The sequence below is a fragment of the Rattus norvegicus genome, chromosome 2 (assembly GCF_036323735.1).
Source record: "Rattus norvegicus strain BN/NHsdMcwi chromosome 2, GRCr8, whole genome shotgun sequence".
Taxonomy (NCBI): domain Eukaryota; kingdom Metazoa; phylum Chordata; class Mammalia; order Rodentia; family Muridae; genus Rattus; species Rattus norvegicus.
In genome coordinates this window covers 53,333,874-53,359,530 of record NC_086020.1, presented here as the reverse complement: position 1 = coordinate 53,359,530, position 25,657 = coordinate 53,333,874, and the positions used below count along the sequence as shown (strand labels likewise).

Genomic DNA, 25,657 nt, shown 5'->3' with positions numbered 1-25,657 from the left:
AAGTATAGCTGGCAGGGTGTGGAGAGAGTAGGAAAGGAAGAGGCAGGGTTAGTGCACTAAGTGGGAGAAGGCTACAGCAGGTGAGGCCTGCAAATAACAGCAATAAAACACATAAGCCAGGAAGGGGAGGGAGGGAGAAGGGGGACGAGGGACATAGGAGGCAATAGATAGTCGCTTAAATGCATAAACAAATGACACTTTACATTCTCATTGAAATTACGGTACATAGATAGTGGCTTAAATGCATAAACAAATGACACTTTACATTCTCATTGAAATTACGGTACTAATCCCCTAGAACTAAACACCCCCCACATCCCCACCCCCCCACCCCACCCCCACCCCACCCCCCACCCCACCCCACTCCCCCCGGAGCTGGGGACGGAACCCAGGGCCTTGCGCTTGCTAGGCAAGCGCTCTACCACTGAGCTAAATCCCCAACCCCAGAACTAAAACTCTTAAAAGGCCTCAAAGACATTAATCAAGGAAGAGTGTGCAATAAATTGAGTTCTTTTGTTTTTAAAAAACAACCATGAAAACAATTTATAATAAATTGCATAGTTTTTAATAAAGAATAGATTTTTTTTACAAAAGGCTTACAGGTTAACCTGGGTGACTAGTAGTTTAGGTAACTTACGGTGTAGTAACAGTACTTACAATACGATATTGTACATAGTATAATAAAACTGGCATTTTACTAAGTACACATGGTAGTCTCTAGGAGCTTTTTTTATTTTGATAATCTCATTGGCTATTTACATCACAATAAAACTCTTGCATTCACCCTCTGTTTCTGTAACAAATACTTAAGACAAATCAACTTAAAAAGCAGAAAGGTTTATTTTGGCTCTCAGTTTTAGAGGTTTCAGTCCATGATCCACTGGGCCTGTGGCAGACAGAATATTTTGTGGTGGAAATACAATACTAAAGAAGCTGCTTCCTTCTTGGTGGTATGAAACAAAGACAGGACACACCCCCGGGGACCCAAGTTTGTTCCACTAGACTCCACATTTCAAATTTCCCACTGCTTCCCAGGAGCACCACAGGATGAAGAACAAGCAAGCCTTCAATACACAGACATTGTGGGCTGGAGAGATGGCTCAGTGCTTAAGAGCACTGACTGCTCTTCCAGAGGTCATGAGTTCAAGTCCCAGCAACTGCTTGGTGGCTCACAGCCATCTGTAATGGGATCTGATGCCCTCTTCTGATGTGTCTGAAGACAGCAAGAGTGTACTCATATGCGTAAAATAAACAAATCTTAAAAAAATACACACAGGCCTTTGAGGACACTTACTCAAACCATAGCAACCAGATTTTAAAATATAGCATACAAAATAAATTTAAAATTTGTGACTGTGCTTTGATTTCACATTATTGTATTTTACTACAATTTTAAATTCAGTGTTGTTTTCTTTGGCATTTATCCTGCACTTGGATGATGCTGGGTATACAAGGATTGCCTTTCAAAGGTGTGCCAGAGTTGAACAGAAGAATGCTATCCTTCTAGACAAAATCTGAGGATAGCTTCAGTTTTGTTTGTTTTGCTTTTGGTGCTGGGATTGAGCATACCCAGTGCTTACAGACTTAGCTGTGGTTACTCATTAACAAAACAAAGCAAAACACCTTTAGGTGTCAATAGGAAGATTCAGCTGAGAAATTTATAACCAAGTCTGGGCCAGTTCACTTGAGTTCACTGTAGGTCCATGCGTCTGTTCTAACGAGGGGCTTCGTGGCCGTGTGTCCCATGTATTCTGCGTGTTCCGTGTTTTCCGTGCTTTCTCGGGGTGTGCCCTTTTCTGTCCTTCCCACTGTCTTGTTTCTTTCTGGGGCAGAGATTTTCTTTGCCATTCTTCATCTCTGAGGCGCTCATCCACCGCTTCAAAGTTGGATTGTGCGGGCTGACGCAGATTCTTCTACGTTTAACATGAAGGCTGCCAAGAAAATGGAAAAAAATGAATCTTCACAGAAAATACAAATACAAACCAGGTGTAGTGACACACATCTTTAAGGCAGAGGCAGGTGGGTCTCTAAAACCGGGCCAGACTGGTCTACAGTGACTTCCAGGACAGCCAGAGCTACATAGAGAAATCCTGCCTTAAATAACAAAAACAAAAGAATTACAAATACACAAAAGAACTAGTGACTCGTAGGTAGCCCCCACTTTTTGGACATTGCATTCACAGTAACTTCAAATTGAACACCAAGAGGATAAATCCTTACTTTATAGACATTGTTCCCATTGTCCCCAGATGTCAGCAGAAAGTATTAAACTGGAGATGAGGTAAGGGGAAATTGGATAAAGAGGAAGAGAAAGGGAAAAGAGAAGGGGAAAAAAGAGGAAGAAAAAGAAGCCAATAACAGACTCAAGTAAAATAATTCGCTTCCATGTGTAAGCTTCTTCCAATAAAACCAATTCATCCTTACTGTCCATCCCCTGCACCCTTGTCTGGACCCTCTCGGCTGCACTCAAGGACCCCCCTCTTTCTTCCCTGTGAGTCTGCACTCGTGCTCTGCCTCTGCTGTTCCTTAATTTCCCATGCCTTTTGTTCTAGTAATTGATTTATTTCTCCCACTGAAGCGACATTACATCTTGACGGAGCAATAATCTAGATTTAATTTTAAAAAGCCCTTATGTATAGTAGAAACTCACTAACTTGTTACAGATATGAAGTCAATTTTGGCCAATAGTAAAATATACTAAAATATTTTGGTGTCCAATAAAACTTAATATAACGTAGTTCTATTAAGATGAAGTGAGAGGCAGGGAATAGGTTACCATTTCCCCTAAGAGAAGTCATTGTGAGACAATGTGTGGAATCAACAGGGGAGGAGAATGTGGAAGGTGTGGGTGGGCTTTAGCATCCAGCCTGAGGTAGAAGACCGCATATTCTCTATGCTGTGCATGGAGGGAGATGGCTTCTGAACCAATGCTGATTCTCAGCAGCCCGCTGCTTTGTTCTTGTGGGGAAAAACCTGACTGTAGCAGTGCTGAGCTGGGGGGTGGGGTGGGGGATGCAGCTTCTTCCTACATTCCCAAAGGAGAGAAACTCGGAGAAGCCACGGGAGGCAGTAACTGTGTGGGAGGGAGCTAAAGGCACAGGCAACCACGCGGAAGCCTGTCTTCTGGCCAGCCTGGTAAGGCCACGCTTTGCTTCCGACTCTGTGAAGGGGCTTAGAATCCTCAGGTGTAGAACGGACTGAAGCTCAGCTGCATTCTGTTGCTCTTTTGTTAGTGATTAAAAGATGGGGCTACACTGAGAGAGTAGGTAGCTTCCCCCACAGTCCTGCAGACACCCCCGGTTTCACAATCCCTAACAGGCACCAGCGAACTTCACTGAATTTCTGGGTCAGAAACCAGGGAGACCTTCTGATTCTTACCCAGGGAGGGTACTTACCGTGGGCAGGGCATGGTGGTACATGCCTTTAATCCCAGCGTTTAAGAGGCAAAGGCAGAAGGATCTCTGTGAGTTCAAAGCTAGTGTGGTCCAGGACGGCCAGGGCTATGTAAAGAGCCCCTGACCCTGCTCTCCTGCTGTGAAGGCTATACCTGGGTTCATTCCCTAAAATTCATTTCTCCCTCCTTTCCTCAGAGCAGCATTTCAAATTTATTTCTGAGAAGTTCTAACCTCAATGGCTTCATTGAGGAAAACAACAACGAACAGATTTTTCACTCATAATGTCTGAAGTGCAGGAAGCCTCAACCCTGCCAAGGACAAGCGCTTTCTATTGTGTTTCTGGAAGCGTCTTAATGAAGTCGCTGTAGACGGGTACAAACAGCAAACTGCTGTCTCGGAGCTCAAAAACGCACAAGGATCTTTCACAGGGCCAGAAACAAGGGATTTATTTCCAGGCAGAAAATGCAAGGGAAGAGTCTAGTAAGCTCATGGATGTTTGAGTTCTATTAATTAATATCAATCGTAGCTGATAAGATGCTTGTGAGTTACATTTGAAATACAAGCAATGTTTTCTGTGTCTTAAACACTGATCTCAAGTCATAAAGCCTGTATGTACATTTAGGAGTGCAGATGTGCTCCGGAGTGAAATGATTTGAAAATAATACTTCTATTCAGTATTAGAAAACGTAACAGACAGGATCTCCCTGTAATTTCTCACTAAAAGATACAAAACTTAACTCTGAAACCAAATCACAGCTGCCCTGTATTTTTCAACTGTCTTATCAGCACAGAGTTCAATTTACAGATTTGAACAATGATTGGATCCATAATTTCTCTTTAATTAAAAGCTAATACTTTCAAAAACTGAAGGTTAATCCTTTAATCATATGTTTCCTCATCAAAGTGAGGGTGTTATGGTTTGAATCTGAAATGTTCCTCACGGGCTGTTTTAAATGTCTGCGCCCAGACTGTGGTCCTGGTTGGGGATGCTGTGTGACATTTGGGGGGCAGGACCTCCATGGTTAAATTATTCTGGCCATACTCTCCACCTCCTGGTCCACTATGATATGAAGAGCCTCCGCCCCACACAGCCTTCCACCATGGACTGGACACTTAGAAACCGTCAGCTGAATAAACTTTCCCTCCATCACGTTGTTTCTGTTAGGGTTCGATCAGAGAGGTATAAAAGTAACACAGAGGGCTTACACCATTTTTGTTCAATGCCTCTGAGATCTTGACATCCATGAACCACCTCCCCCTGCAAACTGAAATCCTATTACCTATGATATTCTCTGGTAATCCCAACAAGCTGTCTCTGAAATACTCACAGATACTTTTTCTATTTTTCTAATTCTAGCTGGGACTTCCTTGTCAGTGTTCTTAGGCCTCCCTTAGGCTGCAATGATAGATGTGCATGTCACTGATGTGGAAGGGCTTGAGGTGAGCAGTGGGAACTTTAGTTTCTCAGAGCAGCCAGAACAGGCTTGGTAATTTAGTTCAATAGTATAGATGACTCAAGCTGTTGTCATCTATTAATTTGTTGACCTATTAATTTTTGATTTGCTATTACCAATGATATTTATTAAGATTAAATAAAACACTGGTAGAATTTCCATCAGGTGTACTATATTAGTTTTAGAGGACTGTTTAAAGGAGAGATTTAGGAGGGGGGGCTGTCATGGTCTCAGAGGGTTCAATCCATAATTGATTGGCTCTAAGCATTTGATGACAACACTGTGACAGTGGGACGATGTGGTAAAGGGGTTTTTCACATTGTAAGGACAGGAAGCAGGACCTAGTGATGCACTTCCTCCCACCAGGCCCTATCTCTAGTAGGCCCCACCTTCTAGAGTTTATCAAACCTCCCAGAATAGTGGCAATAGCTGCAGATCAGTCATTCTGTAATAAGCAGTACGAGTCCTATTATATTCAAACTATGGCACAGAGATTGTCCAAATGTTAGGAACTTGAAGTACCCCTTAGAAGAAGCCACCTTATAGTATATGCCCTGGACTTCCAGTCACAGATTATGCTGGTTTCCAATGATTAAACTATCTCTGCTGATGCATCATCCAGGGTAGTGTGTAAACTGAGGAGATACTGAGAGAATTCTCCACCTCTCCACCCTCTTATTCCCATTATAGACACTTGAGATTACTTAATCTTGGACAAATAATTGTCTGCTCCTGAGCATTTAACCCCAAGTGTGGTTTTAGAACTTAATATAGACCCCTGACTGCTTCGGGAATCTTACAAAACCCGTGGAGCAGACCTTCTCCCAAGGGACATGTTTACATAACATAAAAACGTCAAGGAATTGATGCCCCTAACCTGAAGGTTGTCTGTCAACGAATAGCTTATACACTCTTGCTCTGTCATTTTAAGAATCCTTTGTCTTGGATAAAGGTTTCTTAACTTCTGTAGTGAGTGGGCATCTCTGAAACGATGCATAAAATTATCAACATTCATTATCTCATTCTTGTAAAAATAAAATAATGACCAGGCATGTGACACACGCTAAGCACTGTATTCCCCTTTCTCTGGAAAACAAGTGTGTGTGTGTGTGTGTGTGTGTGTGTGTGTGTGTGTGTGTGTAATTGTAGAAGTGATTTAAACTGCCAGACTATATTAGTTTATTCTATGGGTGAGTAGAACGCAACTGGATAAAGTCTCTTAGAGACTGAAGAAAACCAGATACCACTGGGTCTCTGGTGTAGCTTCAGTTCATGGTTGCTTGGTACATAATCATTCTCTAAGTAAATGTTTGTCAGATTTGTTACTAGAAACACAGAGGTTCTTGGGTGTCTCAGGAGCTTGGGCATAAGCAGTGGTGTATCTTATATTCCAATATTTTATATTCCAAAGGAAAGAATATCAAACGGCTCATTAGCATCACCCAGATGTATAAGCAGTGTTAAACTCAGCACACCAGGGAGATAACTCACATCTACTATAAGAGTTTTAGAGGATAAGATTTGTTTTTGTCGAGATGAACTGTATCACTATGTGACAGGCTGACCTTGAACTGGTGACCCATCTGCCTGACCCTTCTGAATGCTAGGCTTACAGGCATATGCCCCTGTCCCCATACCTGACCTTGGAAAAACAGGATATGGTGAGCTTCACTCTCTCTTTTCAATGACCATGGGAGATGTATAGAGTTCTTAAGCAAGAGAGCTGCATGGAATCCCATTTCTGCCATTTGCTGGCAATACCAGAGCATAGCAAATGAACTGTGTAATCTTTTTTCCATTTGTCTTTTTTGAGATAGGGTTTCTCTGTGTATCCCTAGCTGTCCTGGAACTAACTCTGTAGACCAGGCTGGCCTTGCACTCACAAAGATCTTCCTGCTTCTGCCTCCCACTGGGATGAAAGGGGTGCCCGTCCCTCATCCACTACCCCACCCCCCACTAAGCTCTGTAATCTCACCCACTGGCTTTTCTGCCTGACAGCAAAGTAAATTCTGCTTTCCTCTTATGTTGTTGTTGTTGGCCTCCAATGGGGGGGGGGGGTCTGGGGGTTGGGGCTGGGGGTGAGGTGGGGTGAGGGGCAGTGGAAGGGCTATGAGGACTGGAGGTTCACCATGAACTAAATAAACTAACACACTAAAATCTAAAGTAGAGGAGAGCGTCTGTAATTAGATTGCATTGGGTCCTGGAACAAGTACGTTTCATATCTTGTAAATTCCTCTTGAATTCAGAGTGTAAAAGGGTCAGCAGCTGTCTCCTGCCTGAGCAAAGTCACAGTGTAACCCCGTGACATGTGACAGTGTCCCTTCTGATTGCTCTTTTGCAGTAAGGTTACGAATGATCTCTGGTGACTGAGGACATGTCACTTGGGTTTTCCATGTCCTTGCTGGGGGCACTCACATGACAGCAGCCAGGTCACAGTCCCCATCAGCTCTCTGGATGCTGCACGAATTCACTCTTTCCAGAAGTCTTCTGGGAATATGATGAGAAACTTCAGTGCAACAGCTGGAAGCTATGGGAAGTATGGCTACAAGAAAGGGAACGCTTACGTCACCGACCGCAGGACACTAGGACGCCCTCATCCTCAGGGTTCGGGGAAACAGACGGTAAATCTCCTCAAGCAAGCACTCCTCCGCTTTCGTGAGTGTAGACAAGGACAGGACATGTCTCTGCCTTCTAGAACGTAAGCTGCATTGTAAGAGAAAACATGGGAATCTGGGCATAATAACAAAAGAGGTGGGAGGCAGAAAAGGCTGCGCCAGGGATGCCGACAGGGATGCACTCGAGGATGGAAAGGGTTCCGTCAATGGTGTCCCATGCAGTTCATCTTGAAAAAGAGGCCTCATGGGCCTCGGGTGAAGGCTTAATGTTTTCTGTTAGAAAGGCTTGGCCTGCCCAGCATGCACGAGCTCACCAATTCAGATTCCAGCACCACCAAAACAACAAGAGGCACAGTGGCACACACTGTAATCCCAGCATTTGGAAACCAGGTCAGCCTGGGCTACGTAGTGAGATTCTGTCTAAAAAAACCAAAACAAATTTAAAAAATTTCTGAGACCAAAGCGCATGACACAGTTTGGGGTGCCTTTTGTGAACCGAGTAGCTGGGCAAGATTAATGTTGGCAAATACGACTCAGGGAATGCTGAGCCAGCATTGCTCAGGCCTCAGGTGACAACCTAAGGAGGCTGAGCTTTTGTGAGAAGAGATCACTGTGTGATAAAGATTGAGAAAGTCCATCTTGCGGTAAAATGAAGACATATGAACTGGTGGGAGGTGACTTATGCCACCAGTATATGAGCTTATACTGTCAAGTTAGGAGGCATTTGACACAGCACAAATATGAAAATGCATTCCTCATATTAAAATCGCTGCGAATTCTTAACACACACACACACACACACACACACACACACACACACACACACATACACACACCATCTCACCAACTAGATAATGAGCACAAAACAGAGTTAGAAATCACAGCGAACAGGGGTGCAGGTGTCAGCCCCCAGATGAGACAGAAGTGACCTTCTGAATGAATCAACAGTTAGATGCAGCGGGCAGGCCTCTCTACGGCGTCTCTCGAAGCAGTAGACTGTGGAAAAGGGAAGATCTGAGTGTCTGTGTCTAACGCACATGAAAGGACCAGGCCTACCAGAAGCTCTTGGGGAGAAAAGCAACTTACTATGAAATTTTAAATGTTGCATGACTAATTTCTAAGCGTCAAATATGCGTTACCATTAATTTACTTGTTTACTCATTGCTCACTTGATCATAAAATGAAATACTTTTTTTAATCAATTAGACCAGTTCCAACATAATTTTAGTCAATGGAAGATGCAAAAATAAGCGAAATATTATACCCCTCTACTCTAGTGTGTAGTAAAGGCAATTTGGAACTTAATTCTTAGAGTACAATCCCACTGGCCCAGGTAATTAGCTACACTTCTGAGGGATGTTTCTCTCCTTCCCCCATGATGGTCCTAGGGACCAAACAAGAAAACGGATAAATACAAGAAGATTTAACAACACACACTTGAATAACTTTTGAGATATGAAAGAAATAATAATGGAAACTAAAAAATATCTCCAATAAAGAAAATAATACAACAAACCTTAACTTGTAGTATATCACTAAGCCGCTGCAAGAAAGGCTTGTCTCAATAGGCAGCTACAGTAAAAGTGAAAGACCTCCAAGAACTTACCCAAAATGCCCGCCAATAGCTAAATAAACAGTAGAACATCATCCAAAAGCAGGAAAGGATGTGCTAGACATAGATACTCACAGATTCTAAAGTCTACAGTGCAGAGAAAAGCGTAAGACCTTCTTGAGAAAGTCCATTTGCATAAGAATGGAGAGGCCCACAAAGCCCCACCCTTCCAGAAGACCCATACTCAATGGGTGAGAAAGAGACCTTTTTCAATGGGGTAGCCACTAGGAAGGTGCTCACTGTTCTATAAAGAACCCTAAAGAAACTCACTGAGTCATAACCATGCTCAACAGGAGGAAAGGACATGAAAGGAAAGGGGGTTCTAGCTTGGATGAGGATGGAGAGCAGCAGGAGTGAAAGGTGGTGGGAATGCATGTAATCAAACATATATGTCATCAAAAATATGTTGCAATGCATAATGAATATATGAGAAAAATTGGGAGGGAATGAACGTTTCAATTTAATGTATTTTTTATATTCCCAGGAAAATAGGTTATACAAAGTATCCTCAAACATATGTTAATTACATCTCTATGTAAGTCTATTTAATGTCTATTAAATGTCTTAAAAAATGTGTAAACTCTGCATTCTAGTCCATAACTGTTTGAACTATACAAATGATACAAAACATTTGTTCTTCTGCTCAGCTCCACTTCTCAAAGGAGGAAAAAGATCATTTCCCAGAGTAAACCATCATGCACCACGATCTTCCTTGATTCCAGTCATCTATGTCTAGTCAGAGGTTTTCTTTCATTTTGCTAGGCACATGGGGTTGCATAGAGTCAACCAGATATTCTAGAAGTAGAAAGACAATTTGTCCAGAAAATATTTTTCAAGTGGCCACCATGTGGCAGACTTTCAACTTGAAATATCTGACCTTACGATGCTCAATGGGAGGATGGACCAAGTAGGTTTACTATAACCTACTAAATGAGTCTTGGGCAGAGCTCATTGATAGAATGCTTGCCTAGTATTAGAAAATGCTGGTCTCCATCCCTAGCAAAACACAAAGTAAGTGCTCAGTGAGATGTGCTGAAAATGCTATGGGATCATGGCTGAAAGAAACCATCCACACACTGCAGAACCCAGTTTATGTGGGATGCCCAGAACAGGCAAATCTATGAGGTGAAACGTGGATTCATGGATTCAGAGGCTGGGAGGAAGAGATGGGAATGGTTGCTAACAAGAACATGATTTCCTTTCAGTATGATAAAAACATACCATAATTAGCATAATGAAGAATTCACAAATGTGATTTTATTAAAAATCCGTTAGTTGAGTTTTAAAATGATGCATTTTGGTGTGGAGACACTAATTGAGGTTATGTTTATTAATACACTGATTTCCTAAAATCACTTGTTCTTCTAACTGCTTATTCTCCCAGTCAGACTCCTACTATCCCAAATCACAATACTGAGTTTTCCCGTGAACCCAGCTATGGTTTGACGGAAGTATCCCTCACATATGTACTGAACAGTTGGTCCCCAGACGATGGCATTATTTTGGGATGTGATGGACATTTTAGGAGAGGAGACCTAGCTGGAGGAAGTGGGTTACTGAGGGCATCCAGTCCTCTACTTCCTGTGTGCCACGAGGTGAGTGGCCTGTGCCATGTGGTCCCACTGCAGTCATGCTCTGCCTTGTCACAGAATCAACAGAGGACGACAGACTGAAACTTCAGAAACCATTAAACAAGTGTTCCTTTTGTGTTTCCCAAGTAGTTGCCACAGGAGCAGTAAAACCAATCTGATTAGATGGCTGTACAGAACTCCCGGGGTGAAGCCATGAAGGACTTCAAAACCCTGTTATCAACTCTCAATCATGACCTGTGCCCTTTAGAAGCATAGGAATGAGGAGTCACAGGGAAACCTGTGAGTTAAGGAACAAGAGTTAGCCAAGTGCTGATATCAACTCAAGGAATAGTCTTAAATCAGAAAGGCATCAACCTACCTATATGTGTTTCATAAAACTGAGATGCACTACTCATAGAAAAGAAAGAAGGATTAGTTCATGTGGAGACTACTTGATCTGTGAGATTAACTAAGTAGCGAAATATTTAGTATATGTTAGCAGTTATGACCAGTGATGTCTTGACATGGTCCAAAATACAAAAGACCAGAAATAGCTCTGAAGAGGCGCATGGGAAGTTGGGTGGTGAAAAATGAACAGATTAGATTCTGTTGCGTGACACTGCCCCCTAGAGGTTCTCTTATGCAAAGTCCTGCCAGCATTTAAAAAACAAAACAAACACTCCACTACCTTTTTTGATTTCGGTCACGACTCCATAATTTTACATAAGAGAGATTTAGAGGTATCCGGTAGGCTTAAGAAGAGAATAATATTGGAAACAGAGGGAAAATGTCAACTTTGAGACACAGGTATAGGCAATGAGTTTCTGATCGTTGCTCCAGCAGCTCAGCTCAAGGAATAACAGCACAGACCGAGAGACAGGATTGCATCAAGTTATAAGCTTCTGCACAGCCAAAGGAAAACAATGGAGAGACAGACCTCAGATTCAGAACAACTCTTTGCCAGCTGTTCATAGAATATCCAGAATATACAGAACTGAAAGAAACCAAACACTCCAAAAATTTAACAATAACCCCATTAACAAATGAACTCAATAGACACTTTCCAGATGGGAAAAACCAACCTATAAATAAATGGGAACAATTTTCCACATCTTTAGCTACTGGAGAAATATAAAATAAAGGGACAATGAGACTGTGTCTTATGACAGTCAGAGTGAGAGTGATCAAAAAGAAAAACCATAACCAAATCAGAGCCAAAAAAATATACAAAGGAAAGGGGACTCCGATACATTGTCATTGAGATTCCAGTTTAGTACAACCACTGTAAAAACAGATACTGCAGGTTTCTCAAAAATCAAAAATGGAACCACCATGTGCTCCAACTACACCATTGCTGGGTATGTGCCCAAAGGAACCGAAGTCAGCATACCACAGATACTCAGCACACCCATGTTTATTGTGGAACTATTTGCAACACCCAGGTTATGAAATGTGCCCATGTCCTACCTTGCAATGAATAGAAATGTCTCCTATAGGCTCAGGTACCCAGTGGGAGAATCTCTCTCTCTCTCTCTCTCTCTCTCTTGCTCCCTCCCTCCCTCCCCTTCCCTCCTTCCCTCCCCCCATCTCTGTCTGTCTTTCTGTTTTTGTCTGTCTTTCTGTGTGTCTGTGTGTTTGTGCACGTGTATGTATGCATGCACGTGCTTTCCATGTGTAATTGAGGACATGGTCTCTCAGTTTAGTGCTTTCACTGCCTGCCTCCACGGTTTCTTTTCTGTATCAGCCCCCTCTTTCTTCTATAAGTTGCTCTTGGTCACAGCAACCAAAGGTAATTAAGACAGTGCACGTCAGCAGGTGAGTGGATTAGGAGGAAAAGGACGTGAATAAAGGGGCCTGCCAAGCTTGCTCAGTGGGTAATGTCTGGTACCCTGAGGACCTGAGCCTGGTCTCTGGGAACCATGTGATGGCAGGAGAGAACTACCTTCTGAAAGGTGTTTTCTTTCTTTCTTTTTTTTTTTCTTTTCTTTTTTTTTTCGGAGCTGGGGACTGAACCCAGGGCCTTGGGCTTGCTAGGCAAGGGCTCTACCACTGAGCTAAATCCCCAACCCCTGAAAGGTGTTTTCTGACCTCCACGTTTGCCTCCCATGGCATCTGTGCACCCACCCATTCTCCCATACAAAGGAGATAAATGTCATAAGATTTAAAAAGATGGTAAAGGGGTCTACTAGAAATGTGGATGAGGAGGCGAGAAGAAAGTTAAAATGCTAATTGAGGGCTTGGTTCAATGGAAGCACAGTATATACATGTATGAAAATGTAATAACGTCCATGATTTTGTGCAATTAATACATGCTAATAAAAGATAAAATACATGTCACTTATTCTGCAGTTACATTGTTGTTTTTTTTATTTAGATGACACTGTTACTTTGTAGGGAGAGCCGATGATCTATTAGGGAGGGTTTATCTTTCCCTAAAGACTATACTGATGCCACCGTTGTTTGAGGCCGAATGTCATGGGGCAAACAGTTCCAATCACAGATTACACAAACACAGATCTGTCTGATGTAGTTCGGATTCCTCTGAAGGGAAATAGATGAAATATATAAATTTGAGAGAAGTGTGGCAGAGTGGGCTTGTAAAGTCGTTCACGTGCGTGCTCTAAAGCACAGTAAAGGGTGAACTAGCCAAAGACTGGAACTACCACCTCCTCTGGCTCATCTGCTCCAGCTTCACCCACGACCCAGCTTACCCGTGCCAGCTTTGAGGACATGGCGCAACAGATCTAGGTCAGAATGCTCTTTTAGAAGTGATTTGTGAGACCTTCCTGCTGACAGGAGGAGCAAACACCGGGGTCAGTCCTGGGAAGTTAACAACCAATGGGCAAGGAGTGACTCGCTTACTAGCAAAACAGTATCTTGTATGGAGAAGAAACCAAGTATGGACTACTTCTAAAGCAAGACACTTAAGGCCTAAAACACTGAGGAAGAGCAGTAGACTACTCCATGGATGAAGAAGTATGAGGTAATGCTAGGAAAGACTAGCAGCAGGCTACCCCAAAGGCAGAGTACCTCGTGCACAGGATTGTTGAAGCTTTTAGGCTTACCCTACTTTGGTGCCATCACATGTATGAATGGCTTTTCTGGGCCTCCATGCAGGGACACTCCTTCCACATGCCTGGCCTCAGTAACTTCCTTAGTTGTGAGGGAGACTCTATAATCCTTTCACACAATGGCTGCTCCGAACCTCCATGCAGGGACACCTCGGACACATTCCTTAGTCACAGAGGGAGACTCCATCCTTGATTGTAAAGTCAAAACTACATGGCTGAAGCTGCCAGGTTCTGCTGTTTGCTGAGGCTGGAAAATGCCCCCCTCCCCCCAGCCCCCTCTTAATCACATCTTCCCCAGCTTCTTGTTTTCCATGGTTTCCTTCACTACCTAAGCATGGTGGTCCTGGAATTTGCTCTGTAGACCAGGCTAATGTATATGCCTCTGTCTCTTGAGTGCTGGGATTAAAGGCATGCACCACCATGCCTGAACCTAAGCTTTTCTTCAATTTCTCATCACAAGAACATTATAAGAGTGGATCTAGATTAAAGGCATGTGTTGATCCGCATCAAAAACCTGTGTTATCCCACCTCAAGATTCAGATCAAAAGCTTCTAAAGTTTTCTGGTCTTAAGCTCTGGATCAAAGGCATGCTGTTTTCCTGCCTCAGGATCTGGATTATAGGTGTGCCCTCCATTTCTGGATTGCAGTTCATTCCAGATATAGTCAATTTGACAACTAAGAATAGCCATCACAATCCACCCCTTGTCACACTATCATATCTTATGTCTAAATGAAAACAATAACCAAGTCATAATAACACCCAATAGGATATAACTATCTCTCCTACAATCTCATAACACATCAACAGTAACCAGGTCATAACACCTGACATGATATGACTGTCATAAACCACAAAGGCACAGTAAATTTAGAATGTGTGCCAAGGTCTCATTTTCAACATCCTTTCCACAAGACAGGATCTTGCTCTGATGTCACCACTGCTTTAATTTCAATTAATATCTATAATCTGTTAACTCCTTGGACACAGGACTTAGCTGCATTCCACATCCTGGTGTCCCTTTTACCCTTGAACCATATATTTTATATTTTTTTCTTTCTCAGTTTGCCATGTTTGATCAAATGCTCTTCATAAGAGTGAACCATAGGGCTAAGTTTATGCTAGGCTGTTTTGAGATTTCTTCTGTTGATGCAATTAATCTAAATCTCTTCACTTTAACTTCAGGTAGACCTTCAGATAAGGCAAAAAGTAGACACACTCTTCAACAAAATATCACAAGAACAATCTCTAGGTAATATACTAAAATTCTTCAAATCACTCTCAGCACTGCTGCCTTCCATGTCCCTGCTATGATGGCCCATAAAGCATCTTTAGCAACCCACTGCTTTCCTAGTCTGAAGTCCCCAAATCCACATTCCTCCAAACAAAGGCACGACCAGGCCTATCACAGCAATACCCCAGGCCCTGGTTCCAACTTCTGGGTTAGTTAGGGTTTTATTGCTGTGAAGAGACATCATGACCTAAGCAACTCTTACAAAGGAAAACATTTAATTAGCTTACAGTTTCAGAGGTTTACTCCATTGAATATGGTTTGAAAATATACCTGTAAAAATATTTTTTTTACGTATAAGAAAGAAATTATTTTTACATATATGAGCTACAGGGAACCAGAGGCAGGGTGATCTCAAGCTCATTGCCAGTCTGGGCTATGCAGACACACACACACACACACACACACACACACACACACACACACACCCTTTTCCTATTTAACCTGCTACTCTGCTAGCTGCCTAGAACAGTACTTGGACCATGTGAGATTAATACACAATCTTTAAATTAATATGATTTTTTCCCCCTGTGCAACTGGGATAATTATACTTGGTCCTAATTGATTTGTTTCATTCACTCTTTTGTGTTTTGTTATTGTTTAAAATTGTATCTGTGCTCATAAATTAGTTAATACCTTTATTGGCTAATATTATCCTTGGGACACATGAGTATTAAGGTTATATTTATGTTAATGATGCACTGGACAGCGTTCTCTGGTTTTTCATTTTTAATTCTTTAGAGAAGTCTGTACAAGAACTGTTTGTTTCAATTTTTGGTAAAATCTCCAAAAACATTGGGGCTTGTGTTCGAGGAAAAAATTTTTACCTCCTACTTATTTTTAAATTACTGGATACTTATATGTTTTGTATTTATTTTAAATTACTCACTGAAGGGCTGTAGCTCAGTGGTAGACCACTTGCCTGGCTATGTGTGTAAAGCCCTGGGTTCAATCTCCAGTACTGTTTCCAAAACAACAACAAAAACTTACTGATATTTGCAAAGAAATTGTGCCTATTCAAATTAATAAGCATTTATAACCTTGATTTGCTTAGACACTAAAAGATGCATTAAACTCATGATGTTTTTATTTAAAACACATTCAGAGAACCAAAGTAGAGGTCTCATTAACCTGGAGCGATTAAGTTGGAGGAAACCAGAAAGACGGACTTGGCGACGCTTTACGGCTGTCTGTCGTGCTGGCTTCACCTCTGTCGTGCTGCTCAGGTTCCTAACCCGCCGCCCTGGAACTGGAGAGGAGGGTAGGGAATGCCGAGGGCAGTAGCAGCTTCGTAAACTCAGAGCTGAAAACCCAGAGGACAGGACAGTCGGATGTCAGCAACTAGGAACGGTGCCGCTCGTTACTGTGGGGACACCCTGCATTCCCGCGGACCTTCCAGGCACCCCCAAAGTGCTTCCTAGCGGGGAAGCCCGCGCAAAGCAGCCGCAGAGCTACCCAGGAGTGGCTCTAAGGTGGGTGGAGATGCGCACGTGCACTCCCATGCCGCCGCCTCTATTCTGCACGACCCACACACGTTGCCTCCATCACCGTGAATCTGTAGGGAGGTGTCGGCTGAAATAAAATCACTGGGAATTGTATGCACAAGTGCACTCCTGGTGCGAAGTCGGGAGCTTGGTGCAAAAATTTTAGGTGAGCCAGGGAAACATTGGTCATATGGTCTACGGTCATATTTAAGTGCCTTTTTGTTTTTTAAAGCGGGATATATTTTTTACACACTTAAGTAGAAACAGAACCCAACATTTCTCTGCCAGTATCGGCTCACCTACCTCATCAGGTATGTGCCCTGTGTTTCTTCTTGTATTCCTATCTCCTTTCCAGCTTGGTTGGTGTTATGTTTTTTATGTTAACATTGCCACACTAACCTTTTGTTCTAAAAAACTTGTTTTTTAAAAATTTACCTTAGTTTCTTTTAAGGGAAGGGTGCCTGTCTGTGCTAAGCACACTGCACTTGGGACCATACCCAGCCTTCTGTCCTAAATTTTAATTTTTAGTTTTTTAAAGTCGGGGGTCTCACAGTGTTGCCACAGCTATCCTGGAACTCGTTATTTACCCCAGACTGGCCTCTAACTGGTGAGATCAGCTTGCCTTTGCCTCCTGGCTGTTGGGATTAAAGATGGACGTTCTACGCCCACTTGCATTACATTTTACATTTTAAGGTCATCCTTCTCTGTGCTTTGTAAATGTTCCTTCTGGTAGGTTGGTGAGTTTTGTGCATTTCCTTTGTTGTCCCTGGAGCTCAGCAACACAGCACACGGGAGCACTAAGCAGTCGATGCCTGCCATTCCAGCATTTGCAACATGTACAGTCCGGGCCCCTGTTGATGGGATGGGATGCTGTGACCAGGAGGAATTTGGGGAAGAAAGGGTTTATTTTAGTCCACAGCTCTCAGGTCATACTCCATCACTGAAGGAGTCAGGGCAGGAACCGAAACAGGCCGTGGAGGAACATTGCTTACTACTTGTTCCCATGGCTCACTCAGCCTTTTTTCTTATGCACCCAGGACTCCCTGCTCAAGGCTGACACCACCCACAGTGGGCAGGACCCCTGCACATCAATCATTAGAAAAAAATGCCCTAAGACTTGCGTCCATACAATGTGATGGAGGCGTTTTCTTTGCTGAAGTTCCCTCCTCCTAGTGGGCCTGGCTCATGTTGACAAAACCCTAACCAACACAGAAAGTGAAGACTGGCTCAGGAGTCAAAAACCAGCCTCGTTTCTCTTGCAGTAGATGGGAACTAACACAGAGATCGACAACTGGACAAGGCATGACAGATTTTAGAACCCCCAGCCCTAAGTGGGATGCCTTCAAACTCCACAAGGCTTAGGGATCTGCAGGAGAGGAAGTAGAAAGACTGTAAGAGCCAGAGACTATTATGGATGACTCCAAGGGAACAGTGACTTCCGGATAACAGGACTGGTGCATGTATGACAGACATCATAGGCTGTGGAAACAGAAACCAGGCCTGCATAGGTTCAAGCTGCATAGGGTCCCAAGGCTGAGGCCTAGAATATAGTGGATATAGACTTCCAATCCTAACCAAGAAGCTATCTTCAACTGATATTCACTGGCAAAGGAAAAAGTAATTTTCTCCAGTGAAGTTTTGATGGGTATATTAGCCACACTTTAGGGTAAGCCCCAGCCCAGGAGTAGCTGACCAATACAAAATGAACTCAATTGCTTTCCATTGTGTGTGTGTGTGTGTGTGTGTGTGTGTGTGTGTGTGTGTGTGTGTGTGTGTGTGTTGGGGTGGGGGTGGGGGGTTAGTTTTATTTTATTTTAAAAATAAGAGGAGGAAAAAGATCATAAAGTTGTGTGTGGGGATGTGGGGAGGATCTGGGAGGAGTTGGAGAAGGGGAAAACCATGCTCAAAATATATTACAGAAAAAAATTCTTTTCAATAAAGAAAGAAAAGGCCAGCCTCAACTGGGTCATGAGTTTGAGGCTACCTTGTATTACAAGAGACCTAAAGAAACAAAACGAAACAAAGTAGAAGTTAGCCTGATTTGAGGACTTTCATCTTTTAGCAAGATAAAATTATTTAAATTTTAGTATAATTTCAACTTTCTTACAAATTAAAAGTTTTTTTGTTTTTGTTTTTTGGTGTTTTTTTTTTTTTGTTTTGTTTTGTTTTTTGTAAAAGAAAAATGCAGTGTGAACTGGGTACGTGCTACACACCTACGATGATCTCAGCCCTGAAGGCTGGACCAGGAGACTGAGTTTAAAGCCTGGAGTACACAATGAAACTCTGGCTTAATAAATGAAAGTGGTCTACACATGCACTCCCAGCACTTGGGTGGTGAAGGCAAGAGGAGAATCGGTAGTTCAAAGTCATCTTTGACTACATAGCCAGTCAAGGCTGGACTGTGCTACTTGAGGCCCTGTCTGAAAAAGCAGGGAGTTGGGGAGATAAAAGAAAAGAAAAAAAGGTGGGTTGGGGATTTGGCTCAGTGGTAGAGCGCTTGCCTAGCAACCGCAAGGCCCTGGGTTCGGTCCCCAGCTCCGAAAAGAAGGAGAAAAAAAAAAGTTTAAAAAGCATATCGCAGGAAACAAAATAAAAATGTGTATGCCATTGTCAATAAAACACAGCATCAACAAAGAATATGAAAGATGTTAAATTGCGTCAGTGTCTCAAGTCTAAGGGTCCGTTAATAAACAGTGCTTAGAGTGTGATTGGCATGCTGGTTAATATTTAATGTCGGCATGTTTTGTATGCTGTGTAAAGTTTACCCTTGGGTTATTCAAATGCTGATTTGCTGATTTCTCTGCCCTCTTATCTTGTTTCAATCTAGACACTGGATTATAATGCTTACACCAAGAATCTCCTGTCTCAAGTTTGTGTACAGCATTTTTTCTCTGCCTTGTCAGTAAATGCTGATCACCTAATGGCTGGGCTGGGCTGGCCTGGGCAGAATAAGGAATGTGGTGGGACATCTGCTAGCCAGAGGGAAAAAGATAGAAAAAGAGCAGATACACCAGGAGGTTAGAGGGATTGGAACCGTGTAAAGAGGGTCCAAAGAGCCAGATCAATAATAATATGCAAGTATCATGGGATGGGGCTGGGAGGGAGAGTCAAATTAGCATAGAAGGTAAGGATGGGTCATTCAATTGCTATTGAGGTGAGTTTTAAATAAATCTTGGTTTCTCCGTGCAGTTATTGGGGTCTAACTTAAATAAGGTAAAGAATACAACTGCTGGATGAATTCACTGTTTACATATATATTAAGAATAATTAGGGGCTGGAGAGAGGGATCAACAGTTAAGAGCACTGACTGCTCTTCCAGACGTCCTGAGTTCAATTCCCAACAACCACATGGTGGCTTACAACCACCTGTAATGGAATCTGATGCTCTCTTCTGGTGTGTCTGAAGACAGCTGCAGTGTACTCATATTACATAAATAAAATTATTAAACAAATCTTTTTTGAAAAAAGAGTAATTCAGTAACAATTTAGTGTCACCATGGAACAACCTACAGTCACCTGGGAAGAGGAAATCTCAAATGAGGGGTTGCCTAAGTCAGACTGACTGGAGCTATGGCTGCGAGAGATTGTCTCGAATGATGATTGATGGGAGAGGGCCCAGCCCACTGTGGGTGACATCATCCCTAAGTTTGTGGCCCTGTGCTGTATAAAGAACAGTGGGTGATCCAGTAAAACAGTGCTCCTCCATAGTTTCTGTTCCCAAACTCCTGTCTTAAATTCCTGCCTGACCTCCTTTAATGGGAGACTAGGACTTGGAATATAAGAGGAGACAAATTCTTTCCTCCTCCAAGCAGCTTTTGGTCAGGATGTTTTATCACACCGAAAGAGTCAGCCTAGGACAGTAAATTAGAAACATGTGCCATCTAATGCACCTCATCGTAGTGGGGCCGGGTCACACAGGATGCCCCCTGCTGTTACTGAGTAGCAGAAAGACTCGTTCATTTGTGATGCGCAGGGTTGCAATGCCTAAATCCCCTCCCGCATACCTTCGGAACCTGAACTACTAGGAAGAAGAAGGGTTGGGAGGTTTCCTTTGCCCCGTGTCAAGAGGCGGTACTTACAGAATAGACTCTAGAGAGTGGAAGGGGCTTGAATTATTTTGTGTCTTAAAGAGGGGCCAGTGAGATGGCTCATTGAGTGAAGAGCTAAGCCTGGCAACTTGAGTTCAATTCCCAGAACCCAAATTAAAGAGGAAGGAAAAAAACATCCACTCCACAGAGTCATCCTCTGATCTCTGCATGGCACTGGTGGCTCAGTGCTGACTATGCCAAACAATATAGGTAAGAGAAATACTGTTTTATAGAAAAGGAATGAGTTTGGAGAGGAGTAAGCAATTTCCTTAAAGAATCCTTAGTCTTGGAAGCAAAGCTCATACATCTCTGTGTCAGCACTTCTCAGATTGGGTTTCCTAGACCTCTGCAAAAGCCTGACACGTGCTTTCCCAGGACCTGTGAACTCTCCAGAGATCCAATATGTCACTTAATGACCTTTCATCTTCCAGAAGATCATCTTAGGAGAGCACTTTGAGGACATTTGAACCTGGCTGGCTTCATGGTAATGCCAGTGAGGTTAGCAGGTGCACTAATACCATCATTGTCCCAGTCCAATCAGAAGGGACTGAACATCGCAATGCATTGACAGTAAGGGGAGGCCAAGTTACATCATCATTGTTCAATCAAATAATCGAGACAAAAGTGCTTGCCACACCCTACCTGGCAGGATGTGCGTGCATCAGACCCCCACTCAAGCCACCTCTGTCAGGGGTGAAGGATTGTTCACAGTAGTGATTAATGGCCAACATATTGCAGTCATCTTGGCTTTGTAGTTGACCTTACATTTTGAACATTTTGGTATTGTAATAGAAGTGGTTTATAGGGATGGGGAAGTGGTTCAGTGGTTAAGAGCCCTGACTGCTCTTCCAGAGGTCCTGAGTTCAAATCCCAGCAACCATATGGTGGCTCACAACCATCTGTAATGAGACCTGATGCCCTCTTCTGATGTGTCTGAAGACAGCTACAGTGTACTCATCTATAAATATTTTTTAAAAAGTGGTTTATAGAGTGCACAATTATACCTGGTTTTGTTTATACATGAAGTACGGTAAGATAATTTAAAACTCGATGCTGACAACAAAGAGGGGCTTCCCTTCAGAGGAGTCCATATATTACTCATTTTGCAAAAGGCTGCCATTCTATCACACTGTGTCCTTAACATAGAAAAGGATGTTTGAAAAACATACCTGTGTCTGCATTAAATAGATGCAACTTTTAGAAACCAAAATATAACACTAATGTTGATGTAGGATTGAGAAACACACAAACATGTTTTAACTACAGGGCACACCCATAAGAACTTGAAGGGAAGCAGGTCCCCAGGCCGGTTGTGTCAGACCTGTCAGGAACCACTGCCGATGAAATGGAAGAACTCCCAAACACAAACCTATTTTGGTAATTCCTCCTAGAAGTGATTTGGTAAGGTCGGCATCTTGTTTTGTTTTAACATCAAGTCTATAACAAGTATCTGTGTGATTCAGGGGACACCCTGACGGCTGTGAGGAAGTAGGCTCCACCCATGCATGAAGCTACATCCCATAGCCTGCATCTTTTGCATACAAATGCAACCCGAGTCAAAGGACTGTTAGGACAGCTGGGAGTCAGTGCGATGGCTCCTCGGTGGGTAAAGGCACTTGCTGCTCAAGTTGACCTGAATTTGAACCCAGGATTCCCATGGTAGACAGACAGAACTGAGTCCTATCAGCTTTCCTCTGACCTCCACATGGTTCCATGGTGACCTCTGTGAAACATAGATTCACATGTAATACATATTTTAAAGCAGTTAAGCGAACCTAACCGTGGATGGTGGGATTCAAGGGCGTGGACTTCAGACATGCTCATGGGCTCTGTAAAGTTCTTGAAGCCAGCATCCACACTGACAGACACAGAGTGTGTTCCGCCTCTGGGCAAAGTCCACGGTTTCCGTTATGGGTGAAGTCACCTGCTTTCTGATTATTTTGGAACGCTTTGGGAATGCCAGTTATTGAAACATCACACCGAGATAACAATCCGAGACACGGTCAGGATAATGGAACAGCATTGTTCCCGAAAGGACAAAATGTGTTTCCTAGTCTCAAACTGGCACTGGCCACTTCCCTGTCCCTTCCTCCACTCTGCTGCAATTGCCAAGGCCACCTGTCATCTTGTCTGCACTGCTGTGTCTTCCTCGCTCAATTTGGCTTCTCCCCACCCCTCTCCCTGGCCCCATTTGGATCTAGAATCAGTACTATGACGACAGGGCACCCTCCTGCAATGGAAGAATTGGATTGGGCCCTCTTAGCTCCATAACTGTTCTCAGCTCAACCTCCATGAATTTTAACACAGTAACACCTTCGTTATTATGATTATGATAATTATTATTTTGGTTTTTCAAGTCAGGGTTTCTTTGTGTAGTTCAGGCTGCTCTGAAACTAGCTCTGTAGACCACGCTGATCTCAAACTCACAGAGATCCTCCTGCCTCTGCCTGTGCCTCCTGGGTGCTGGGATTAAAGGCGTAAACCCCCTCCACCTGGCTAGTTTTAGATTTAAAAAAAAAATCAGTTTATGTGTGTTTGCTTGTGTTGTGTGTGTGTGTGTGTGTGTGACCCATGTGCATTCAGTGCCGGAAGCGGTCAGAAGAGGGTAGCAGATCCCCTACACCTGTAGTTACAGACAGCTGTAAGCTGACATGTTGATGCCGGAAATGGAATCCAGTTCTCTGCAAGAGCTACTGACCCATCTCTCCAGTCCACCACAGACAGACACAGGACAGACAGACAGACACACAAAGGCATTTTCACACAGATATACACACAAACACAGAGACACAGACACATACAGACATACACAGACACACACACAGAGACACAGACATAGCCCCCCACACACATACACACACACACAGCCACACACACAGCCACATACACACACACACACACACACAGCCACATACACACACACACACACACACACACACACACACACACACACACACACACACACATACACACACACAGAGCATCACCTATTTTAAATAGCAGCAGGCCCTGGCCAACCGCATACTGACAGTCTTAGCTCCCTGATTATCATCACTAGATGTGCTTTCCAACCAGGTGCTGCACGCCAGAGCCTCTCTCATTCCTCCCCGACTCCCGTCACCGTACCCTTTCCTTCTCCTGTAGGAAGGAAGCTGCAAGCAAGCCCTCACCTGCATTTCACAGCACTGTATGAAAAGCTTTATTTGGTAGAGCTGCAGACACTGGGCTCAAACCTGAGCCAGTAAATCTGAAAGTCCCGCCGGCTCAATGGTGGATTTCTCTGAAGAGATATTACAAAACAAGATGCAAAGCTTCCTTCTTTGTCTTGTTAAAATAGATTGGGGGCAATGGGCAGGGCCACCTTGGAGGACTATATCAAAATTCTCAAGTAAATGCTGACGGGAGGCACACACTTAGTAAGATGCAGGCAGCTCCCGGGGAGGGATAGAAGCTCATCTATTGCCACCAGTTGTAGCCAACGTGAAGAACCACTGTGGCCAGGTCTGATGTTTTTTTCTGTGCAGAGGCTTGAACCCCAGGTCTCGTGGGTGCTAGGCAAGCTCTCCGAGCTCCACCATTAGCCATCAACTCTCACCTCAAAGGGGAGCCGTAAATCTGGTGTGTGTGTGTGTGTGTGTATGTGTGTGTGTGTGTGTGTGTGATTGTGAAATTTGTTTCGAAAGGTTGGCTTGTGTATTTAAAAAGAAGACCAAACAAACTTTATATCCTACCTGTTTTCTGGACTCAGAGTCTGATTAGGGTGCAACTTAAGAAAAGATGACTGGGAAAGACTTATCCGTGGCTTTCCATATGCTAAGGGCACCTCTCTTTTCTTTTCTTTCTTTCTTTTTTAATCCTTTGGGGAATTAATAGTCTAGTATATCTTCAGGATGGCATTCCTTGCTTGCAGCCAGTGTTTGTGTCATAGTTCATCAGCGTACATATTCCATTCATTAGTTAAGTGCTAGCAGGGTGTGGTGGCTCATGCCTGTAATCCAAGCATTTAGCCTGAAGCAGGAGGATTGTCATGAGTTTGAGACTAGTCCAGGATACATAGTAAGTTCTAGGCCATCCAGGGCTGCCAAGTGAGATTCTGTAGTTCAGCGGTAGAGGAGGGTTTCATAGGTGCAGTAGTGAATGCTACAGGAGTAGGTTGTTTTCAGTCTAAATGCAGTTATGATCTTCACATATTCAGTACAAATGCACAAGCTAACTTCTCGTCAGTACACTTCATATGGCTCGATTTCCTTGATCATGCTTCCCATTTTAAGAGCTAGACTGAAGTTTGGTACCCACAAGGCGCGCGCACACACACACACACACACACACACACACACACACACAGAGAGAGAGATACATGCAGACCCATATGTGCACACATGTGCATGCAGATACATGTGTACACACACACACACACACACACACACACACACACACACACACACTCGCATGCCCCTGTTAAGAGGTTAGCTGTTTAAGGAGTTTAAATGGAGATCAGTGGTTCTGCCCCAGGTTCTAGCTGAGAAAAGCTGGTATTCTGTTAGCAGAAAGTTGCACCTGCTTGGAAGGGCTCATCACCAGGCGGCCAACTAATATTCTAGGGTAATGGGTTTCCCTCCGAGAAACTCCTGATCTTGAACCAGTGTTGTTCACCAGATGATCAGAGAGCAATGGAAAAGTCTTACCCGAAGATAGGAAGAAATTCCTTCTAGCCCCAGCTTAGGAGGTATCCCCTCTTCCATTGGAGCTACAGGTGATTGGTGCCCCAACTCACCTTCCGAGGTTCGAAAGGCCACACACACAGCCACAGCCACGAGGGTAAGTCCTGCTTGCTGCATTCCCGCCTGACCAGCTGAATCTGGCAATGACCGGTGAGGCTGTGGGATCAGGAAGTAAATCTAAAGGTGTCCTTGGGTGCTGAGAAACAGCTTAAGTAGGCCAGGTAACCCCGCCCGGGGAAGTTCTCAGCTTTCTTTCTTAACGCCAGGTTCCGGGCTGGCAGCTATTCCCAGCCTGCTGTGGCCATATGAGTTGGTAGTATTCATCAGCACCATTTGGGAACCATTAAAAATCCAAGC

At 43.5% G+C, this 25,657-nt stretch overlaps 1 protein-coding gene and 1 long non-coding RNA gene across 2 annotated transcripts in view; one reads left to right on the top strand and one right to left on the bottom strand.

Annotated features, from left to right (window-relative positions):
• LOC102547360 (uncharacterized) overlaps positions 1–25,657 on the top strand; it is a 52,570-nt gene that overhangs the window by 20,392 nt on the left and 6,521 nt on the right. The window lies entirely within an intron of this gene.
• On the bottom strand, positions 822–25,460 carry Ccl28 (C-C motif chemokine ligand 28). Its single transcript, NM_053700.2, has 3 exons — positions 25,354–25,460; positions 7,265–7,391; positions 822–1,931 (listed from the first exon to the last, which is right to left on the bottom strand). Exons 1-3 carry the CDS (start codon positions 25,415–25,417, stop codon positions 1,715–1,717), a joined length of 408 nt encoding a protein of 135 aa, NP_446152.2. The 5' UTR covers positions 25,418–25,460; the 3' UTR covers positions 822–1,714.

Excerpts from the sequence above, each read along its gene's own strand:
- Ccl28 (NM_053700.2), bottom strand. The coding sequence starts at position 25,417 with ATGCAGCAAGCAGGACTTACCCTCGTGGCTGTGGCTGTGTGTGTGGCC. Across the intron at positions 7,392-25,353 it reads GGCCTTTCGAACCTCGGAAG|CCATACTTCCCATAGCTTCC; the intron begins GTGAGTTGGGGC and ends CCTTTCTTGTAG. Across the intron at positions 1,932-7,264 it reads TGTGACCTGGCTGCTGTCAT|CCTTCATGTTAAACGTAGAA; the intron begins GTGAGTGCCCCC and ends TTTTCTTGGCAG.